This window comes from Patiria miniata, unplaced genomic scaffold (assembly GCF_015706575.1).
Source record: "Patiria miniata isolate m_02_andy unplaced genomic scaffold, ASM1570657v1 HiC_scaffold_5, whole genome shotgun sequence".
Taxonomy (NCBI): domain Eukaryota; kingdom Metazoa; phylum Echinodermata; class Asteroidea; order Valvatida; family Asterinidae; genus Patiria; species Patiria miniata.
Genome location: NW_024037072.1, coordinates 38,018,174 through 38,042,807, shown reverse-complemented (window position 1 = coordinate 38,042,807; position 24,634 = coordinate 38,018,174). Strand labels below are relative to the sequence as shown.

Sequence of the window (24,634 nt, the reverse complement as noted above, 5' to 3'; positions counted from 1 at the left end):
CTAGCTCAGGATGCCCGCAGCACGTACCGAACCCTCACGTGTGTGTGCTTGTCGTCTCCCTACGCTGACAACCATGGTTTGGGTTGGTCGAGGGGATTAAAATCACCTGCCTGCGATTAGCAGACGCATCCTGGGAACCGTGTGCGGCCAATCTGGCTGGTGTGCCGTGCCAAGGATCCTGCTAACCCCGCCCCGGCTACCCTCATGCCTCTGATCTCGAGCTCTCTGACTGTGTGTCTCTTACTCTATCCCCGTATTTGCCAGCGATGATCAGTCCAGTTCGCACATTATGCACTCGTTGCTCGCGGTGATGAAGCCCAGGCAATTTTCGACAATGCCAAATTCGATTCCTCAACAAACACAATCACAGGCATGTGGTTTACTGACGACAGCTACTCGTGCTGAACCGTGCTGCTCCGCGATGCCTGCACTCCCGGCGCGGTGATCGTCGGCCTGTTTAATCGGAGCTGCTTCCGTCCCCATCTGTGGCTCGATGAACAAGTGTCAGAATTTTAAACCGGTCGTGTCTCCGCCGTTTTGTCCGCTCCGGAGTTAATGCCGGGATACATTATTCATCGCGCTGAGTAATGGCAGCGCTGATATTACCCCCATAAATCACCATCAACCCCACATCAGTGTCTCTCGCAAAAAGGAAAAGTCCATTATGATTTTTTTTTGTTCAACGAGAAGATAGCGTGATGTCATACGGAGTCCTTCTTTGAAAATAATGGGGCACAGTCCCTGACTAATTAATTAGAAAATGAAATGTGACAAAACCATTGAGACTCAGGAGCGGTTTTGTTACAGTGTTCGGCTTCAACGAGCTGTAGAGGATTTTGTTACACATGCATTCATATAATGAGAAAATTGATACCTCATGCCCCCACGGAAGTTACACAATCCATCCCCTAATTAGATATAATACGGATTCTGTCTTTGAAAAAATCAGGGCAAAGTCAATGATGAATTCGTTAGAGAATGAAAATGTAACAAAACCATAGAGAATCATGGGCGGTTTTGTTATTGTATTAGGCTTCCATGAGATATTTTTCTTAACGCGCATTCTTAAAATGGGAAATTTAATACTTCATGCGCCCCCCCCCCCCCCCCCCCCCGCAGTTACACAATCCATCCCCTGGGTCTTAATTAGATGTGTATCAAGGGCACCTCCTTGTGGTTCAATTCTTACAGTTCGGTCTCAACTAATATCGCCTTGTGTTGGTTTTTCGCAAAATCGATCAATCTATTCTTCTCAGGGGTAGGTTTATTTCCAACTACTGATGGTTTCTGGTGACGTCAGCATGAACGACGCAATATACTATTTCGTCTTGCCAATGTGCATAGTTGCACGTAGGACGCCAACTCAACGAGCGTTGGACACCAACACTTAGGCTTACTAAGTTCCCACTGAACAAGGACATGAAATGAAGCTGGAGTGGGTTCGTGAAGGTTCATAAACACAGTCCCCTACCAGACTGCTTAGGGTGCGCCCTCTCGCGGAAGTTTCCGCATATGGAGACTTGACCGTGACCCACGGAGCTAAATTCGCCCTGACAACCCTACCGAAGAACGGTGGTATATATTTTACTCAACGATCAACTTAATTGATATATAGTGTTTAAACACCATTATCCATAAATCTCTACTATCAATTTTTAAGTCGTTATGAAAAGCTTTCCCGTCAGTTGGCCCAAGTTTTCTCTAAAGAAATGCAGGTTTGGTAGCCTTTGTGTGTGCGTGAAAGATCGGTTATCATCAATGTCCGTTTTCTGCCGCATGATGGCGCTACTAATCAAATGAGGGACAGGTCAACGAAGGGGAACATTGTAGCGAGAGGGCGTCTTATCAAAATGGTAGTGTAGATGGACTTGCACAATTTTACACGTAGCGCAATCGATTCACAAACACTGAATTTTGAAATCAGATTTTCATGGATCTTGTGTTCATTCAAGGATTGGTAGCTAACCATTGACACTTAGGGCATGGTGCTCCGCGGGCGCGGTTCTAGAGCCTAGAGGCTAGCAGGGGTGGATCCATATTTTTGTGCAGGGAGGCATACTGTATTCTCCGGACACTTAGGCCTCCGAAAATCAATAGGGGGGGGGGGGGGGGGGGGCTCGTACCAAATTGTTTAATGTGGAGGGCTGACAACATCCAACAATCATGCACACTTTATAACCTAATAGTGTACAAATGCCCCTTTCTCACGACTATTGGTAGGGGGAAACCGTTCGCATGTGACGTCACCTAACATTTGCTACTGCCATTTCTATATTTTTAGGGACTCTTTTTTTTTGGGGGGGGGGAGGGGCTAGACAAAACAATTCCCCCCCCCCCTGTAACCGCGCATGGTGTCTCCGGCGGGCCGCAGGTTCGAGTCCCAATCCAGTGTTACCTGTGCTACGTAATAAACAGTTGCGTAGCCACGGGGGGGGGGGGGGTGGGGGGGGGGGGGGGGCGACAGCCCCCCCCCCCCAATGAAACCTTGTCGCCCTCCCCAGTCGCCCCCACTGAGATTTTGAGTTTCTAAAAAAAGTATCATTGATCTACATGACGCCCCCCCATGAAATGTTCCAGCCCCCCCCCCCCCCCCAGCGCCCCCCCCCCCCTGAAAAATTCCTGGCTACGCCACTGGTAATAAACACAAAGAGGGCATCTCATACGCGACTGAAATAGTATCAAAGATTGTACGCAAACATTTTATGTCAAACATCACCGACAATCATTCATAAGATGGATTTGCGTCAGGGTGATGTAAATCAATATTAGGTTTTTGCCCTTCACCGACGTACAGGGTGAGTCAAAAAAGCGGAACCCAAACCCCCAAAAAATATATTTCAGATTTAAAAGATTTGTAGCACCCAAAATAATAATGACTGAAAAGCCAATTTCATCAGCTACTGTTTGATGAAAACAACATACCGAAATTGCTCAATCCGTTCAAAGAATGTCACCATTTAAACGCAAATCAACGTTAACATGGATTAGCATTAGCGTTTACAGGTTCCAGATACACGACCATCGCTCCCTCAGTCTGGCTTCCAGATACTCGATCGTAACCCCATCTAAAAACACGTTAAAATTGTGCAGCAGCAGGATTCCATTCAAACCAGTGAGTTAGGCGGTTTTTAGACATCATCTTACATTAAAAAAAAACCACCTTTTTTTGCCGACGCGCATGGCTACGGCGACGCGCGCGCCAACCAGAAACTGGAGCCTTTTGGGGGGGGGGGGCTAAGTCTTTATCCACCTATTTGTCAACATTGACTCGATATCTAACGCTTCTTCTATTAATTCGGTTGTGCTTATACATGTATATAAAGTGCAAGCAGTGGCGTAGCCACCGGGGGGGGGGCGTGGGGGGGGCGACCGCCCCCATGAAACCTTGTCGCCCCCCCCCCCAGTCCCCCCCCCCCCCCCCCCCCACTGAGATTTTGAGTTTCTAAAAAAAATATCATTGATCTAAATCTAAATAGTCGCGAATGATCCACATGATGACCACTGAGAAACGACCCTTCGACCGGCGACCGCGGACCAGTAAGCTGACAACCGGCGTGACATAGCGCATAATGATAATCTAAAATGCGTATTAACACCCACTGCACTGCTCGCTCACACCACGGAACACGTATTATAGACAGGTGGTCCGTGGGTCACAAAGTTACAGTCAGCGATATCACGCGAATCGGCCACGCACAAACTTTTTCCTCCATTCGTATAAGCTAAATAATAATAATAGACCAATTAAAATTCATTGAAATCAGTGGCGTAGCCACGGGGGGGGGGGGGGGGGGGGGGGGGGGGGGGGGGGCGACAGAGGGGGGCCCCATGAAACCTTGTCGCCCCCCCCCCCAGTCGCCCCCCCCCCCCCCACTGAGATTTTGAGTTTCTAAAAAAATTATCATTGATCTACATGACGCCATGGGCGTCAATCCTGGGGGGACAGGGGGACTGGCCCCCCCCCCCCACTTTTTGAAGGGTGGGGGACACACTATCAAATGTCCCCCCCCCCCAGATTTTTGAACTCGTGTCTCATTTACAGGGCCCTATTATGTACTACAATGTATCTTTTGCTTAGAAAATATTGGTTAAAGTGGTCAGAAATTGCCTCAGATAGCACCACAGAGCATTTAGAATCCAACATTTCTCGGGGCCCTTAAGCGGGCCCCGAACCCCACGCCTATAGCTCAGAATTCTGGTAGCTGATTCAATGACTCCAACCTTGAAAACACTGTTCAAAAAAATTTCTTATGCCTTTAGCTGAAAAAACCTCGAAAATTATGTTTAAATTATTATCTTTTGTGCTAAGATAATTATTGGTTAAAGTGGTAAGAAATTGCCTCAGATAACACCACAGAGCATCGAGAATCCAATTTTTTTCGGAGCCCTTAAGCGGGCCCCAAACCCACGCCTATAGCTCAGAATACCGATAGCTGATTCAATGACTCCAACCTCGAAAACGATGTTCAAATAATTATCTGTTGCTAAGAAAATATTAGTTAAAGCATGGAGGAAAGTGGTAAGAAATTGCTTCAGATACCACAGAACATCTAGAATCCAATTTTTTTCGGGGCCCTTAAGCGGGCCCAGAACCCCTACGCCGTAAGGGCTTCGCGCTTCGCGCTCGCATCAGTTCTGATCAAGGTATGTCCCCCCCACTTTTGAGAAGCGATTGACGCCCCTACATGACGCCCCCCCCCCATGAAATGCTCCAGCCCCCCCCCCCCCCCCCCAGCGCTCCCCCACTGAAAAATTCCTGGCTACGCCACTGAGTGCAAGTCTTAGATGAACACGTTTTCTGTTCCCAGCAGATTGCCTCCCAAATACCTACATGTAACAGTAAGATTTTCTGTTCGTTCATACAGTCCCTCAAACCATGTGTCTCATACTCTACTAAGAAAGACGATCTTGCAAAAATGCGGTTCATTTCGCGTACTGGTTGGCAAGTCTGGCACTGCAGTGCACTGTTTGTTTTAGTTGCAACCCGATGAGCATTTGGGTTATCGTTAAGGGTGTAGATCACAAAAATTAAGGACCAAATCACAATTTGCATGCCCGTGGGCCATGAACTTTACGGTTTTTAAAAAAAGATGGGTGGACAAAATTGGGACCTAACTCTATTTTGCAATGGAGTGCAGTCGTCATTTTTCAAAATGGCGATGGGCCACAGGACTACTTTTCGGGGTGATCATCTTTGGATTGAGTTTTCTCTCAAAAGTCATTGCATAATTTAACAAAAATTGAACAGAAAAAGGAAAAGGAAAGATTATGAATCAACCTATTTTGATTGGTGTCTTAATTAAACAACTTGGAGAATTGTGAGTGTATTTAATATTTTTCGGAAGTACGCGTAGGCCTAATAATCACTGAGGTATATGGGAGTCGATTTGAAGGTCTGCACCGTACCCTTAAATCCCAAAACGACTGTACTGTTGAACTGCCCTCATTCATCAACTAAGTCTTTTCCGTGGAAGGAAATGATTCCGGGTTATTGGCGCTAGTTCGCCTGGGATAACGTCTCGAAGGGAATACTTACATGGGACATGAACATTTCATTCCTTGATATACTTACGGTCGATAAAACCATGGAGGAATGAGTTTCGCTCAGGTTACAGTGTCTGTAAGAAGTATGGGTCGTTCGTTTAGCTCACCCGGGTCGACACGGGTCAGCCCGTGCCGATCGAGTACGTCATTCTCCGGGCTCACCCTGCTCAGCCACCACGGATTCTGATCGTGGAGCAGAGTCACTGGTGGAAGTAAGTCACGCATGCGTTGTTCATTCCCTAAAAACGGACAAAATATGGCGGCCGGACAGCGGAAATCCGAAGTGGACTTAAAAGTTGAATTTATTTGATTTGAAAATATTTCATTATTTTATTGAGTTCATTGCAACTTTTGAGGCTACATTTTCAGCCAAACTTTTTTTGAGTTTTGCAATTGACTAAAAAGCAGTAAATCTCAAACTAAAACCCAATCCGAAACAGGCGTTTTGTCAATGGCTACGTATCGTGATTGCCCAAGGTTGAGTGTTCCATTAGCGCTAGCCCGGCTGTCGTGGCTAGCCTTACCCGTGTCGACGCGGGCGAGTTAAACGAGCGCATGGCACGTTTGGTTCGTTAAACAAATTGAAAGGGCGCCATCTATGGGGCGCTTAATTATTGCAGTTATTAGAAGGCATTCACTTTCTTTGGTAGAGGAGGTTCATGGATGAAATAGGCCCGTGCAGCATATATCATACCGCACTAAGTTTTATCTTCAATTCCTATTCGGCATGAACGAGAACATGAAGCGAGTAATGTAGTAAGTCATGTGAATACATCATAACAGGTCAGTTAATGTTACTCTCCCAGTCAACACAGTCAAGAGGGGTTTTTTTTGCCCTCATGACGCTGCGAGGCGATACCGTACGTATGGAGGTCGCGTCGCGTCCCTACGGTTAAGTGGTTGAACCATCGGGCACAATACGATGCTCCGTGTATTGCAAACCCTCTGGCACGCTATATTGGGCGTTGTATTATGCGTATTCAACGAAGCGAAATACAGCAGACACTCCGACCGGCATACATAATGGTATTTGCTCGGTAAGCAACAACTGGAGTTTTCTTTTGTGTGACATGCGATATCGGAGCAGGGTTATAAGGCAGTGTCACTGTGGCCCTGTTTTTGAGGCCGCGACGTAACAGAATATCACTTGTAATTTGGCTTAATCGTGTATTATTTCCGAGTAGCGATCTTGGACCAGACGGGTGAAGCAGCTATCCAAAACTCCTGTATCTTTGGTGTCAAGGAGCGTAATATCAAGCAAGGGATGTGATTTGCCATGGCACCATACACCAAGTGGTTGTTGAGATCGTGGATGTACCACCGCTATACTGCTACAGTGCAATCGAACCCGCCGGGTCTATTCTTCAGATCGATCGATACGACACCATCTAGTTAAGTGAGCGAGTTTGATTTCCGATATGTTGTCAGTAATTGATGGTGCGGCGTGCCCTGATTGTACACACTGGCGGAACATCACTCACTTCCCGTTCGATTCTCTACTGTCAAACGTCAGTAAGTGAGAGGCCACATTGAGAATTATGTGCTTTTGGCAAGGGCGTGTGTAATTGGGTGAAGACAACATTGAAATCCTGCAGAACGGTGACATATCGGATGTGGTTGTACGACTGACATGCGAGACGCTTCATATTACTTTGGCCGTGAGGGGAAGAAAAAATCCTGCCAATAATTACTAGTTCTGAGGATGATACTCCGAAATACCAACCGGGGATTCGTGCTGCAATAGAGCAGATTTCTCGAGGGAGCTCAGAACAAACAGGAGAAACCGCAGAATAATATTCCTACCTCAGATTAAAGTCTGAGGCGTTAAATCAAAAGGAATACATAAACACGGGTATATTGCTGTGAGTCCTCAAACAATACTGGACCAGTAGTCAAGATGTTTCGTGCTCAGCTGGATACCACGGCGTCCATACGGAGCACCTCGTCTGTGTCTTCTCTGACGGGCTTCAGCCGCCGGCACCAGGGGGCTTCGGTCAAGCGCCTGGTGCTGCTGCTGGTGATCTACATCGTTTACATCGTCACCGGAGCCTTGGTTTTCCGATTCCTGGAAGGTGGGAACGAAGAGAACCTCCAGGAGAGGATCCGGGAGTACGTGAAGGAGTTTCTGGCCAACAACTCTTGCATCAACTCGTCTGAGTTAGTGGCACTGGTGGACGAGGTGGTGTATTCCATTGACAATGGGCTCAAGCCCGATGTGGATGATAGCGATGTAGGCGATTACGGACATCATCTTTGGGACTTCCCAAACTCTCTGTTCTTTGCGACCACTGTCATCACCACGATAGGTAAGGCGTCAATAATTTTCTGAGATAAATTGTGGGTCAATTGTATGGGGTATTACTGTTACTTGCAGGAAAATTACTTCTAGGATTCTGAACCACTTAAAGGGAATATACAACATTTGCAAACATCGAAAAATAAAACTACCAAGTTTTTGCGAAATACCTTAATAGGATGTTGGTAAATGACAGTCTAAAGCATCCTGTAAAATTATGGCACCTGATATACTGTCATTTTCAAGAAAAGTGGTATTTTTGTATCAATTTCCAACGCTGATCGGCCGATCAGCGTTGGAAACAACTGGCTTTTTTTCAAATACTGGCCCCAATTGACCATTGTACTTGTTTGCAATCGATTACAAACCTATGAACGGGTACGAGCCAGCTAGACTGGTTCCCTGACCTTACAATTCCCCAATGTATGTAAACTGCTCTGTTTCTTCTTATATGGAGTCAGGGAACCAGACTACAGGAAAATGATCGTTTTTCTTGGTTTTTATAGCATTTTCGAACCCAAAACCTCCAAAAAGTCAGTGTAACTATATTTGCTTTATATTTCCAACCCCCCAATTCCATCCATTTCTGAAAATTACAGCAAAAGCAAATGATGTATATTCCCTTTAACCGGGATCTTCCCAAAATAACGAGGGCTTAGTTATCAGCATTCTTCACGAACTGATAACTTATTTTTTTGAAGATTACTGGAAAGTAAAAATATTAGATGCAAGTCATTCCAGATTTAGGGCCTACATGGTTTTTTTGTATTTGTTAACTGCTGCATGTTGCTGTCGTTCTGAGCTGATGAAGTTTATTGGGAATTTTACTGATGTCGCTAAATAATAGTCAGTTATCTCCTGAGCAAAGAAACCTGGACGGCAGTACAATAACCCACAGTTGGCCAATATAAGGGTAACCGTGGGTTCCATACCGACACCCTGACTGCTGAAAAAAAGGTGCAAAACAAAATCTGGCCAATACAGACTAATTTGCTGCAACGAACTTTTCCAAAATATCGTTTTAATTATAAACGAAGTCCTGAAGTCACAGGGGGGAGGCAGGGGAAGGAGGAACACTCCTCCACCTGAGGTTTGTGCCCCTAGTACCCCCACTCAGAATGTTGGGGAAGACAGAAATGGACATTTTTTTCCGTTAAAAAAACTCATCGAGTTCCTTCCTCATAAAAATTAGGCACACATTATGTGACATGTGCCTCGCAAATTGAACCCCGGTTATGGTTTTGTCCCAGGTTATTCATTTGCCATTTCCAAGGTTTGGGTTTAAAACTGAAACAATTTTCTTCATGTTTTTGCATCATAGACTGAACATTGAACTTTAAGCCTCAGACTAGTCTGGCACCAGACGGGTGAGCCACTCATTACGTAGTCTGGTTGAATGCATGCATAGAAAATTCACGGAGAGATGTCAAGCAATGAAGGTTTCCTGGAACCTCTCGAAATGGAGACCTAGTACATGTAATGATGTACCTGGTGTTTCTTTGACCCACTTTAACCCAGTATATTTTCTTGTACAGGCCTCTGTTATGTTCAATATTGTAACTATATCCTTTCAAAATATCCACTTGTCATTGATTGATTGTTGTGGCTCGGCAGCCTGTCTATTTATTGTCTTTGTCATGTTATTGCTAAATGTTTTGATTGTTGTCGCTCCATTCAACCTTCTCATTTTCCTTGTTATTTTAAACTACTATGCCCATTGTATTTGAGTTTGTTTTGTATTTTGAGGTCATTTGTAATGGGAACATGGCGTTCTAGTCTAGAGGAGTGTTCATCCAATTTGTGCATTCCTTATTGTATACTTGGGAAATTGTTATCGAAACGGCTAGACTTGAGGACAAGTCGTTAGACATCCGTGTTTTGTCTGTCAGGTACCTCTAATATTTACTCTAACACGGCGCTGTACATCGTGTTGAGGCATTTGCTGGCCTCGACATAGGTTGGTATTGACCTGCACGCATATTGAGGCCGAAGATGCGCAAAGCGTCCCCGCAAGTAAGTGCCGCACACGACAAGACTACCCTGGGACCGTATGCTGTATCTGTCCACGCCGGTGCGGCCAAATACCAACTTGATTTCAAGTCTACGAAACGGCTACCAGGTTCACCGACAGAAAAGTTCTAAAAAAGAAATTAAAAGAAAAATCAAATACTTCTATAGTTTTCACATTTTGATGTAATGATTGATGCATATATCTATACGTGACGCACGAAAGTCTGTAGTCTTTTATCATAGCCAGCATTGTCTTTGACTTTCTAAACTCGCAATCTGAATGTACCGTGTACGTGACATTTGTGTATTTATGACTCGAATGTTTATTCAGTGGGATCCATAACGGATCAAGCTAAAGCCATGATCCACGTTCGTAGATCTAACCACTGGATCATGAATAGCTCCATGGATAAACCAATTACCAAGTAACGATTTACATGTACTTGCCACGCAAATGCCGAAAACGCTGCTGTAAACTTTGCGGTTGTGTGGACACCAACTTAGCAAACATTTGCTTGCTGGCCTCGATACAATGCCCGGAAAAGTTTAAGTAAATACACGAGTTATAGAGGTGTTAGAAACGTGTGACGCGAATTGGGGATTAGAAAAGCACTCAGTCAAATTCAACCTCGTTTCCAGGGCACCAGGGGCCAATCTACTTAGTTGACCCTCGAAGTACAACTGTTTCCCAAAATTTTGATTGGTTGCCGCCATAACAAGCGATAAATTTGTGCAATTAGTAATTGCAATGTGTTTAACACAATTATGCGTCCGTACACACCCACCCCTTTCAAAACTGCCGATAATGATAAACCACGTTTTTTTTTAATTTGTAACATTTTGACAATTTTGAAACATCTAATTTTGTTATGTCATAGATTACCCATAGCTTTTCAATTGGCATAAATCTCTTAAACCACAACACAAACTTTATTCCTACAAGGGTCCCAAACGCTTTAAAAGCTACTTTATTGCCCGGAAACAAACACTCTATTAAAGATGATACCCCCTGCTCTTCCAAAAATTGATACTTTTTTTCTCCTAACGAATTTTCAATTTGTGTTTTCAGCGTCGGCAACTCTCTGAAAAAAAAGCCTTTCATTTTGTACACAAATAACCCGCCCTGCATGCGTGGCGTCGTTGGATTTGTTTGGTTCAATGTCTCACACAAAAGTGCATAACATTTATATTGCCATAGGACAATGGCAATTGAAAAAAACAATCTATTTTTGAGGTGAAACTCGAAAATAGGACGGGGATTGCATCTTTAAATGAACGTAGAGATTGTTGTCATCCGTATCATACAGCAAATCAGGATCTCATGTTTTTTTAAGGCAAACAAAAAATACGCAAATGATGGCTAGGGAGCATCAAGTTGTAGCGTTCATCCCGTACACTCCTTAGAACGAAGCACAGAAAATTGACTCGGTAATTTAATTAAAGCCTGCCCTCCCGTGGGATGTACCTATAAGAAAATAATCCTTCTACGAATTCCCGACGAGAAATCCGACAATCCGCCATAAATATTGGCCGCTGATGATTTATAATGACGTTCGTTTGATTTGGTTTACTTCCCTAGTTAGAGAATAACAAGTTACTGTAATTCCTTTTGAAATGTCAGAGAAAAGCTGAAAAAAATGATCGGTTTTACGTCTCTACCAATCTACGGAAGCCGTATAAAGGGTATCAACAACTCAGAGACTTCTGTTTTGTCTCAAAATTGCGTTTTTTCAAAGGGAAATACGATAAAAAAACATGTACATAAACATGTACAATGTAGTAGATTCATTACGTCTATATCTCTGTACTATTTTGGGACAAGGAATTCATATGTCCACAGGTGCATGTTGGAGCATATCCATGTTGATAATTCACTAAGACACATGTGCATGGCTTTTAAAACTGACATGGCAAATATGATTATAATAATTACGAATTAGCAAAAGATGCAAACCAGATATGTCTCTCCTGTGACAAAGGACACTGTCGCGAACAAAAAATAGATGAGGCTCCGTGCAAAACAAACACGATGATTGGCTTATTTTGGCAGCTTCGTAATATTTTGTTGTCTCTTAAATTAATGAAAGCAAAAGCTCCTCTTTTTTACTGGATATCTATCGGTTACACAGCAACAAATCTAGCATCTGACAGACTAAGAATAAGAAAACATCCTCAGCTTTGACCTGAGGATGCCCTTACATTTGGAAAGAGAAAGAGAATATCTGAGAGGTTATGGACCCAAACACGGTTTTCTTCTTCTTCTGAAGCTTCTCTGTTTGTTCAGGGGAAAATACAATTGACTGGGGAGCATTCAAGCCGAAGGCGGAGACACGTCGAGTCACGCACGGCTGAGAAATTCAGTGTTTGACGTGGTCTAGCGCACCGTTCAGATATGTCGTCGACGTGTTTGCATAAAAAAAAGACACTAAAATAAGACACGGGACATTATGGTGGATGTCTGCTTCTTGAAATAAGTAAATGTTGAAATGGTATTTTAGTTGTGTGTATCAAAAACGGCGCTCTAAAGTGGTTTTGCGCGTAGGTCTATTGAGAGTAAGCTATGCCTTTTTAAGAGGACTCCTTTTTTTTTTTTTTTTTTTAAGATGCGGCATAACATTCGATTGGTAGAAACAAGTTGAAGAGTAAACACAAAAGGGCAAAAGTAAAACATCGTGGATTTGTTCTTGTAGATGGCCCGTGAATGTATACTCTGAGGAACTCAAAATGTAAACATGGTTTGACAAAGGATAACAGCTTTCAAGCACGTGCTCAGTACGAGTTGTATTTGCTTCCGTGAGCGGCCTACCAAACGTATAATGATTGCGAAGGTCAACATGTTTTGGAAAACATGACGAGACACACGAACTAGTAATAAATCGAAACTTATAGGTAGACCGTTGCTCCTATCTCATTCTCATGTACACAAAGGTGTAAAACAACAACGTTCTATGTAATCGGGAGGAGAAGTTTGCGTTGAAATTGTACATTATCTAATGAGCTGATTGTTGTGCACAACACGTCTTTTACATCGGTAGTTATAAAAGTGCCTATAATGTGGAAAACAATTTAATTTGGCCATAATGGCATTTGTATCCCCAGACTGTCATCATACATTTCTTGAATACTATACATATACAAATAAGCCTAAGGTCACACAAATAAACCTAAGGTCACAATAATAGGAATATATAGGTTTTCCCGGGCAATTTTAGTCCATTCACTTCTGAAAATCGGTCTTTCGTTTTCGTCTGAATTTGAATGCACGTCTTCAATCTCATTTCAATTCAACGACACTTCAATTGTTTTCATTGGCCGTGCATTCGGTTTGGAGAGACGGACGGCCAATATGTTACCTGTGCATTCATTAAAGCAAGCATACCTTTTCGAGCAGAGTTCCGGAATATAATTTCGTGAATGTGCAATCAAAAGTACCCTTTTTTCATTCAAAATAGCAGATTACATCGCAGAACATGAAACTAAAAGTGAAATAGAATGGTCAATGTTTGAACTGAAATGGATTCGAAGGCTCTGGTAGCGGAAATGAAACGCGTGTTCATAGCGATTTTTTCTCAAATTCAGACGAAAATGAATGACAGATTTTCATAAGTGAATGAACATTGTAGGAAATTGGCCGGGAAAACCTATATTATCAGTATTAGGAAAATGTTCTTTTAGATAATTATCGACACTGAATTCAAACAGAACAATCAAAATACGTTAGTTTGTTTTGTTTTCCTTTAGCATCGAAAGTCAATTTGTCTATTAGAATTACCTTACTAATAGTGTGGACGTGGCCGTCAGTTTGCTCTGCACTTAAAAAGCGACATTCGAGACTTGTTTTTTTTTTCCTTGAGAAAGTTAAATATCAAACGAACTCGAGACGTGCACGCTAACCGATACGGCTAATGCATAACTAAGTATATTTTTATGTGCAGTTGTGTCTTTGTAGTAATTAAGTCTTTAAAACCACCTTATTTATTGTTTTAATTCAAAGGGTGCGTGATCGAATTGTCCAACTGACGGGAAGCCATCTTAAATATATTACCTCTGGTATTGCACAGTTCATAAGCTTCCAAATAAGACATGGATCGAGAAAACAAATGTTATTCATAAGATGAAAAACAAATGTTGGTAAATGTCAAGCAACTGATTGTTATTGATCAAATTGCCAAAGCATGGCTCGATCTCTGCGCATGTGCAGATCAGCATGCGTGACGTGTCGTCTTAATAATATAGGTTTTTCGGCCGCTATAAAACATTTTTCATTCAAGTTCACCAAATTTAACATTCAATTTCGTCCGAGAAAAGAATTCACACGCTTTTACCAAAACCGATTTAGTCATTTACCATTCAATTTCAAAGTTTGGTCGCCCTCCTTAGTCACCGGGTGTAGAGAATATTCGTCATTACGGATCAAATTCGTCTCGGCTGTTGCGGATTGGCAGCATTCAGAGATCATTTTCTTCTTTTATCAATCAATATAAAACTTGCATAAAGTAAATATCTGGTGTGTTCTAAAGCATTTTCCTTGTGTCCCCAAGCACAAGTTGGCACATTAGCTCGCATGATTTTTCGGACCAAAGCAGAGTACTGAACTCAAAGAAGAGATACCAAAAAAATATATAAAGGTTACCAAGATCAACAATACAACGTTATTTAAAATAAACAAAAGAAATGAAGAAGACAATGAAAAAGAGAATGTCAAAAGCCTCGAATTTATAACCCATAAATCCCCGTGTAATATGCCTAAAATATTGAGTCTAACACATTTTAAGAAGATAAAATCAAAAGAAATGACACATTTGTGAGGAAATATGTAAAGAAAAAAGTAAAGATTATTCTTCTTAAAGGCCTATACAAATTATGCCTTTTAAGATATCACCATGATGTATTCATTGACGAAATTTAATGAAATTATGCTCATATTGTCTGGCATTACGACCTTGATTTCTGAATAACACGATTCAGCATATAGACGAGACGAACTCGAATACCCCGGATTGTTTGAATTTGTTTGGACTAATGTTTGGAAATTGTCGGGGAAAAAAGACGAAATTAAACATTGGAAGTGCACTAAATCGATGTTGCTGGACGAATTGGAATATAAGAATCGCTGAAATCGAACGAAAAATGTTTAAAAATAGCTCGGGAAAACCTCTGTATCATTTCGCAATTTGTCCACCGGTGGATCATGCAAGAACCAAATTTAGGCGGAAGCGAGATTGGCCGGCATATAAAGGTTGAATTGACACCTAGCAAAAAGGGGTGAGCTGATGTAAGTATCGATTTAAAATCAATCACTTAGGCTCCACTTCTCTTTGATTTAACTACAAATAAAATACGGACATGCCCGACCCCTCCCCCTCTCGGATCTGATTCAGATTCCGACGAAATGACGTCAGAATCCGATTTGCATATAACTGAACTTTGTCGTAACTGCATGCATCACGGTTGAAGTGATCTTTGATACCTTTACTCAAGCACATTCAATGTCAAAACTGTACTGAATTTAAATTTGTTAGCATAAATTCTAATAGTTTTCTTAAATAGGAAGGTTTCTTTAGTTTTTCTTCATGAAAACGCATACCTCCTTATTAAAAAGCGAGGGATGGTTACAAAACGATTTCTAAGCACAACCTGAAATACATCATCTTCGTGGAAATTCCGCAGAATTTAATTCGTTTTACAGATTTTCCCTCGGCTATAAATAACCACTATATGCATGGACATGAAAGGCCTAGACTTAAACATTATTACCCAGAGATCCAGAGACTCGGTCGGAACACTAAACTTTGGATGGATTAGACCCCCCCTTTCGCAACCCCCCCCCCCCTCCGCAACACCCCCCGGCAATCCCCAGGAGTAGGTTATAGCGACGGAACGTAATACTGTAAATAATTAGAATGCAGTTTGCTTACGGCGGGAACTATAATAGGATTATACTACACGTAGGTGCGAACGATTGGCATGCAGCATGAAGCGTCACCGTACACGTATTGCATTAAACTCTTCAGATTGGGTCCGTTATTAGCGGCATAATACTTCTTAGCCTCGTAATCCACAGGTCTTGAATTTAAATATTTTGCCGCAAGCCTCTTCTCTATATAGGTGTAGCGCTTGCCTGCACAAAACTAAATAAAGGTTATCAAAACGGTCGTTGATAGTGCAACAACTTTGCCAAAACGCCTTTTGAATAATTTAAGTAGCTTGACTATGCTATATAAGGCTTGAGGCCGTGATGAGCACGTTCACTTGCACCTGGCCTATGATGCTGACATAATACATGTCAAAATAACAATATGAATTATTTAAAAAACGCTTTCCATGTCACAAAGAAATCACAAAGTGCTGTGCAATTAAAAATCCATGCAGGTTTGGTTAAAAAATACAGATACAAACAGTCAAAAAACAAACAAGTAATTAAAAATTAACAATCAAGTTATAAAAAAGTAGTGCTTAAAAAGATAAAAAGATGGGTTTTCAAGTAGGTTGAACAAATTTATTGGGAGGACATGTAAAAGGCTGAAGAGAGAAAACGATCAATCAAGATGGCGCTCAGTGTTTTGAGAGTCGCCACGTTGACTCACCTAAACACAACCTACTCAGGCCCCACCCTACATCCCATGACCATCCGTATCCTGTATTAATATCTCAATACATTAATGTATACTGGTTCATTTTCATTAATTTACAGTCAGAATAACAGTTAGATTTATACATCTCTGCTTATTTTTGTATTTTTGTTATTTCATCATCAACACGATCGGGCTGTAGGTAATATATACATGTATATCAGCCCATGCTATTAATCAAGTTAATGCAAAGAGCTACTCAGCTTTTAACAACCCTTCAGAATAAAAGACAGATCGACTCTTGTAGCAGGGTTGGCATATAATTAAAATGTCCTACATGTATGCCTAAGACGGATTGACTCTGATAAATCATTCGAGTAACGAGCTTTTTTTTTTAATATAACTTCAACTTAAAGCTTAAGGGTGCAAAATATATGTATATAAAAAACAATACGCACATTATAACGACTGTGAAAGCTTATAATGAATTCTTTAAACCTGTAGGCCTAATGGATTTTGAATTTGAATTTTTTTTTTGTTGGTACGGTTACTTGGTTTCCTTAGCTTTATCCTTAATGGCGACAGGCCATCGGGTTAAGTTTGAACCAATTTCATGTCGAGTGCTGACGAATAAGCCAATTTGCAAAGCTGAACAAACCAATTTTGCATTTATATTGTTTGAGCAGGCCCCCGGAACCCATCGGGGCGAAGGGGGTAAAGTCCGTCTTTTTCCTCGGTGAGAGCCAGACAGAGGGGAATTTTTTTTTGTTCAACCACGGATGTTTGATGGAAGGTCCCATAAGGTTGGTTTGGTGTTGCTGCGTGCATCTTGTCTTCAGACAACACTGCCAGAATATAGAGTGCCCCACGCAACTGAAATGCTGGACTAGAGTTAATGGGATTATATATTGATGTTACATGATCGTACCCAACCTTATAACGTCAACTACCAGTGGGGAAAGCAACATCTCACGTGACACACTCGTCCGGTAATGAAACTTCTTACCCCGCGTGAGCCTCTAGAGGGCGTGCTAATTGATTTAGACTCCACTCAAGACTGGTTTCTCATCAACTCGTAGAGATGTCCCAAGGAACCTGTTGGCTGTCGTGTCCAATTATCGCACGAGAGATTCCTGATCGAATTAAATTGCTCTTAACATGACTGAACTTTGATTCATTACCGTAGCCTGCCGGGGAAGTAATGCATTTTAATCTGCAGACAGCTATTTTTTTTGTATAGCCAGAGGGCATGGTCGGAAGTCTCGGAACCTTTACTGATTAATATGTTGTCATGGTGACTGCATAGACAGTTCAGAGACATTGGTGCATTTTTAAAGAGAGTTGCAGGTTTCAAGCTGAAGCCCTGAAATCAACCTTGATCTCTTGAAACTGTTGAGGTTTTTTGGGTCGCATTTAAATGATATTTCACGAGTGTGACCACCAGACAAAAAAAAAATAGAAAAATGCTGGTAAAGAGGTGAATCAATTAAATAGAATCACGTGCTCTTTGTGATCATCTTTATTAGGCTTGCTTTGTCTTGTTTAACTAGTAAATCAAAAAGAAGCGCAAAAAATTACAGTTGGATTTGGACTTTCGAGGTCCAAACGGAATTCAAATTTCTGATCTTTCTGAAACGCAGAATTCAGAAATGTTTTTTTATTTTCCAACAAAATGACCGTACTGTTGTTTTGTCTGCCCGAACCCCAGGAGAAATACATGTACAGAATAATTAATGTGTATGCTTGAACGAGATTGGTCATACATTATTTTGCGCGTATTGAAATGACAGCCTGTTAATGCGTACGTTATATTATATGCCGTTGTTTGTGAGGTAATGGTTATCTTGAATGAATAATGAATCGTATCCCTGATGTGGAATTAAAATTTGATCATGACAGACTGCGATTCTCACAACTGGGGTGAAAAAAACCATAACAAAACTCATAAGAGCACCACGAAGATAATACTGGAAAGATGAGAGCGAGTCACCATGGAACAAGATCCTGGAACAAAACACCGTTGTCATTGTGCCGACGTCATGTTTTTTTCATTGAAAAATTGTGAACATTTTATAAACCACGCCGTAGACACTGTCACATTAACCAATCACCTAATTATTTTGACTGTATTGGGATAATGTGTTTTTTTTTTCAGTATTATGTAGAATTTGCTGTTTCTCTTTGTCTGCAGGATAAGTTTATACCAAACTGATGTATTCTGATATTTGAATCCATCATAAAAGAAAATAACCTAACATAACTTATTCAGTGATTGCATGCACAATCTTGACAATTTCAAAATTACTGGCGTAACTTCAGAGCTCTACATTACAAACAAGTACAAATATTCAATACATGATGCGTGCAGCAGCGGGGCTATATGTGTGGTGTTTTTTCAGGAATTTTGCAAACTTGAGTCGTAATTATGCAGTTTCCAGTATTCCTGTAGATCTTTTCTCGCCATTTATGTGAAAAACACTTTTTTCGAGAGTTCACAGTCGTATGTAATTGTAGACGAAAAGAAAATATGTCCCAGCAATATAAATATGCATGCAGAGACAAGCTCATTTGTAAATCATTTAATGTAAAAAAAAAAGTTAATTGTCTCTTTGTTGTCTTGGTTTCTTGGCCTAAACGGTTCCTAAATATATCCAAGCAAACATATTCTTTGACGATTATAGCCACTTTCATTCACGTACGGTTAACATAATGTTACAGCTCAAATATTAATCATTGAATGTTCTTCATTTAGCCTGACTAAATTAGAATTTTTAATTTTTTTTTGTTAAAAAAGAAGTATCGTTCAGTTCCTTTCAAATGCCAGTTTGCAAAATAGGCCATTTCCTACATATCACTGATTCTACGGAAAACAAATAGCTCTGAAGACGTAACACGTCAGGATTTTGCCAATGTTATAAACATGTTTCAATTCATTGCATGATTTACTTTCCAAAAAGAGAAGGAAAAAAGATGGTGAAGTCCCTACGCACTTCGTGTGAAATCCCCAAGGTTTCACGTATTGAGAGAACCCGGAGTTTAGTTCCCGATTGCAAACTTTTAGTATCACCAAATTTAGATTCCCTTTTGCACATTTGTATATGGGAACCAGCATTTAACTGGACGCTGAATCTGCGGCCACCTTTGTTGTCTTGAAAGAAACTGTGTCACTTGATACAGTTTTGTGTAATATAAAAAAAAAAATATCAATGTATGTTTTACTAAATCATTGCTTTTGTTTCATTTCTATTGTTTACTTCGAGTAAGATCAATTAATATGGCAGAACTTCACATTCAAATGAAATAGCTAAATAAAAAGGCCGTCAGTGGAGGCCCGCAAATCTACGAAAACGTCACCTCTGCTATTTTAATACTGTTTTTACCGCAAAATACCAGGAACCTGTTTGATTTAGTAATGAGCCTCTATTTTAAGCCATATCTGAATTAAAACGTTTGGTGCATACATAATGCCTGTTTTCACATGTTCGTCTGCGACTTCCTTAGTTTCGTTGGTAAATTGAGGAGCTTACACAATGTGCTTCTACGAGCAGGTGTCTGTGTAAGCCAGCAATTCTCATTAGCCGCGGGCCTTTTAATCTCAATCAGATGGAACTAGCAAATCGAATTGCATCCCTGCCACAAAATACGGTACAAAACCACTGCCTATGTTAATTTTTTTTCTCAATATTGTAGTCAAAGAAGTGTTTCGGGCTGAACTTGTTGACAACACGAAAACGTAGTTGAGCGCCGTCTGGGGATTGGATACTCTGTGCTAAAAGCGGGGCAATAATCGGCCTCTGAATACAAAGTTTGTGGTACCATCGATTATCTTGTTGGGGAAAAAATATTATGAGTATGGCAAAACTCAAGATTAACACTATATTTTCACGTTTCTTTGACAAGCGCAGGTGTATCTTGATGACGGTTGGTATCTAAGCATAATAATATTAGCAATTATTGAGGGGATATATCGTGCTTTCTGAAGTAAAGTGCATGGGCCAATGGTTCTTGTGAAATTTTACAATGCCATGGTCCAACTAAAATAAACCCTAGTTACAGATATGACCCGAAAACAGTTGAACTTGCACCTAGCTGACTACAAACACATAGTCAGAGTAAAATGCCGCATTTAGGCCAAATAAAAAAAAACATGTTTAACGTCCTGCCTTTTTGAAAAAAAGGAAGGATAAGGCCCTTTTTCCCCCTCCAAAATGGCCACCTGACCGGGCTATTTTTCAAGATGGCCGCCAGCTTTTTTTTAATGGCCGCCACTTGGACTCAGGAAATGACATACTAGCTTTATATGGACTAGATGCAACCGACAAAGAGGCCAAAATGATGTCACTGTTTAAAATGTATCATTTTTCAGGTTTAAACAAAAGGAGGCGGCCTCCAAAAAGGAAGCGGGCGGGGACGCTAAACATTTTTTTTATTTGGCCTTAGATAATGACCCCTTTCCTGGAACTTGACGTAAAGATTTGGTCCATACGTCGACAAAATTCGTGGAATGTATTTCCACATTGAATGTCGTCATTTTTAAAAATTATTATTTATTACTATTTACGTGATTTATTACTATTACGTGATGACTGATATGTTTCCGTGATGTTTTGGTGTTGACGTGTTTGTGACGCTTTTCGTTATGGAACAACGCATTATAGACGACATGGCGTATAAAAGCAGACGGCGACACTCACTAACTGTTGAATCTGATAATACCCTTGAGACAATGCGCGTTTACGAAGAACCACAAGCGAAACAATCGCAAATGTCAGGCAAACAAGAAGTGTCGGTATTGGCGGCCCATATCCAGTTCTCATTTACATTCAAAACGATTTTGTTTTTCAGAACGAAGCTTTGGATCGGAACGAAGTTTGGCGTCCGCGGCTTCGTTTTATTTTGAGTGAGAATCCTTCTGCATTTCGATCTAATCCAATGCCGCACCACGGGCGCCGATGGACGGCTATATCTCATTTGCACGAAACACTGAAGGAAACGCACAGGATTCTGGGTAGCTTGTTGTCATGCTGACACGCGTCGCGCACGTGCTGGGTAGCCGCGGTAAAAGCAAATCAACCCAATGAGAGCTTAACAGGAATTAATCGTCAAATGCGTCCCTTAGCATGCTTAGCACTGTGTTCAAACAGAGGACTGCTAAGCTCCCTCTACAGGGTGAGTCAAAAAATACGAAACCAAATGTCGGGACTATTGTTTTAGTGAAGTTCTGCATGTCACTTTTAAAATCTAGGATATGAAAGCCCAATTTATAAGCTTTCTTTTAGTACAAGAATCATTCAAATCACTCATGCACTTTTCAAGTTACGGAATTTTAAACACAACCACCGTTAAGTTTTGTCCACGGATCACACAAGAGGTGTGCGTTCTTTCAGCAAAACAAAAACAAATCACACACATCCCTATGTGATTTGTTTTCGTTTTGCTGAAAGAACACCCTTTTTTGTGATCTGTGGACAGAACTTCAAAACGGTGCTTGTTTGTTGAAAGTGCTACATTGAGAACTTCACTAAAACAATGGTCCCGACATTTGGGTTTTTTTTTTTTTTGACTCGCCCTGTAAAGTATTAAACAGACTCTTTTTACCTCAAGGAATCGTTTTTGCGTCTTGAGATTGCGAAATCATTCGCGCATGAAAGCTGGACGTCGTTATCAGCTGTAACAAAGGCATCATTGACAAAAAGATACCACTTCGCAAAGGAAAAAACTGACATGAGATAACTTAACGTGGTATGGGACAGATGGTCCTCAACTGAAGCATTGCTTGTTGCAAATAGTTAACTTGCGTATCTTGCAATCGGCAGGGGAGGGGCTGCGACTCGACTGGTGTCACATTCAGTAATAATAAGGAGACCAAAGACACATTCTTGGCGTTTAATGACAAAGTGAAGAGGAGGAACTTCAACGTTCACACCCTTATGATAATAGGGACCATTAGACAGGATATATGCGGCTCGGGAAAAAGCCTGTCACTGTTTCATATCACCAAATCCACATACATTGAATACAGAATTCACATTTTGATGTGACATGCACATTGCCGTTAGTCTACCAAATGAAATAACCATGCAAAATGGTGATTTAACAAACAACTTTTTCGAGCCACATTCCGTAGGTGTACCATTTCTAATGGTCCCTAAACCCGTCAGGAATTTGGCTGGGGGGGGGGGGGAGAACAACGCTCAAGCGTCCTTCAAGCTCTCTCTTTTGCACCGTTGAGGGAGGTATCGCATCGAAACTTGCCCACGAGCATTACAAAACCCCTAATTCGTTTTCAACGAACGAGGGCGCTTCAACTACACCATTTTTTTTTGAGTACTTGTGAATCTAATGTGAAAGTGACGTAAAGTTGCATGTCGCACAAGCATTTTGTACCCAGAAGTGGCGTCATTAAACTGTCCCCACGCGCTCAAACCTGTTGCCTTTTAAGTTTTGGTCAATTAATGATGATGTTTTGACTCACGGAAATGTTTCATTTTTCGTTCCATTGCAGGTTACGGCAACATGTCGCCGCGTACCAGCCAAGGCATGGCGTTCTGTGTGGTCTTCGCGTTCTTTGGTATCCCGCTCACCGGCTGGTTTCTCGCCGTCTTCGGCCAGTGTTCCGAGCGTCAGTGGAAAAGCTTCACCGACAAGTTCGACAAGACAGTGGCCTTTCTCAAGTTCCCCACCGCTCAGAAAGTGGCCGTGTACACCAGCCTAGTGCTACTGCTGTATCTTTTGATCATTCTGCTGCCCTCTACCGTCATCCACTTTGTGGAGGGCTGGTCCTGGGGCGTGGCGCACTACTACACCTTCATATCGCTCAGTACCATTGGGTTTGGCGATTACGTTGCGGGCAACGGACCCAATCTCAACGTGGTGACGCGGACGCTGTACAAAATTGGTCTGGTGCTGTATCTGATCTTGGGCCTAGCTGTGCTGACCCTGACGTTTAAGGTCACCCAGCATTACCAGAGGAAGAATGCGGTGCGCATGAAGTCTGTCACGAGGGGCGTGGCCAGGAGGGTGCTGAGCAAACGTCGCAACGCCAGCTTCGAGAAGGAGAAACAAGACAAGGAGAATAAGGTGACTGTCAATCTCCGGACGGCTAAGTACGGGCGATACGACAGTGAGTCTGGAGAGACGTTCACCATCTCCATTGACGAGTTCGGGAAGTGTTTAAAAGACGCCAGTACGCAGACTAGCACGAGGTCTGGCAGCGAGCCAAGCGTGCAGACCAGCATACAGACGTCAGGGAACTCGATTATTATTACGTCATCGCAGAGTGGCGTGCTGAGGCGTAACATTTCGTGGAGCGACGAGCAGGAGGGGATCTTATTTGATGTTAAAAAGCCAGACTCGAGGAGAGACCACGAAAATGGCAACATTCTGCCCAGGAGTAACTTAGGCTTTTGTGGTAATGACACATAGCGCCATATGTTGCTGATTTTGCCCTTTGTAGTATTTTAAAGATGTAGTCCATCATTTGTAATTTGTGCATTTTGTTCGTTTGAAGCAACAAAAGTGTTCAAAATCTAATGAAGGATACTGAACAACTAACTTGATGAAGTTTCAGCTCAGCTTCAACTGTATATTCCGAGAAAAACAGCATTCTAGGATCTCAATTTCAAATCAAAAGTTGCTAAATCATGTTTTGAATTGTTTTGAATTGCAGCTACACGCGATGTCACGCACTGATCCGACGAATTATAGCAACCGAGGGGCCTGTGCGTCGTGCCAATGCTTGCGCGCGCTGCGCCGAATAACAAAACGAACTACTAATTTAAATTTTCATACGGTGCGTCTTAAGACGCACCGTTGGAAAGGCCTTCTTTTGTTGATTACTTCAAAATGATAGCTTGCCAGAAAGATTAATTTCACAGAGAGTTAGTCCACTTACTATCTTTCAACCAAGTATGTTTTTCAACAATAATACGCCAATTACTTTTTTTGAATGGCTGCAAATGATGGACTACAGCCTTAACTGAAGTTAGCCCTTTCAAAGCACGAAAATTAGCACTTTTTTTCTCTGTAACCATGTACATTGTACATGTAACTGGTTATTTAATTTATTTAAATATCCACATTAAACAGATATCGCAGTATTTACAGTAGAGCATTTACAGATATATGCCTATAAGAGTAACCGACAAATTATTGTGAAGAAGTTAAGTTGGTTTAAAGAAAGCAATGACACTAAACTTCCTGTAAAATTATT

At 41.6% G+C, this 24,634-nt stretch overlaps 1 protein-coding gene across 1 annotated transcript; it reads left to right on the top strand.

Annotated features, from left to right (window-relative positions):
- Positions 1 to 6,173: 6,173 nt before the first annotated feature.
- On the top strand, positions 6,174 to 23,961 carry LOC119741758 (potassium channel subfamily K member 16-like). Its single transcript, XM_038217641.1, has 2 exons — positions 6,174 to 7,850; positions 22,928 to 23,961. The coding sequence occupies exons 1-2, from the start codon at positions 7,442 to 7,444 to the stop codon at positions 23,845 to 23,847; spliced, it is 1,329 nt and encodes a 442-aa protein (XP_038073569.1). The 5' UTR covers positions 6,174 to 7,441; the 3' UTR covers positions 23,848 to 23,961.
- Positions 23,962 to 24,634: the final 673 nt, after the last annotated feature.

Bases quoted from the DNA above. Each gene is read 5' to 3' on its own strand.
- LOC119741758 (XM_038217641.1), top strand. From the start codon at position 7,442: ATGTTTCGTGCTCAGCTGGATACCACGGCGTCCATACGGAGCACCTCG. The intron at 7,851-22,927 runs GTAAGGCGTCAA...GTTCCATTGCAG, and splicing joins CACTGTCATCACCACGATAG to GTTACGGCAACATGTCGCCG.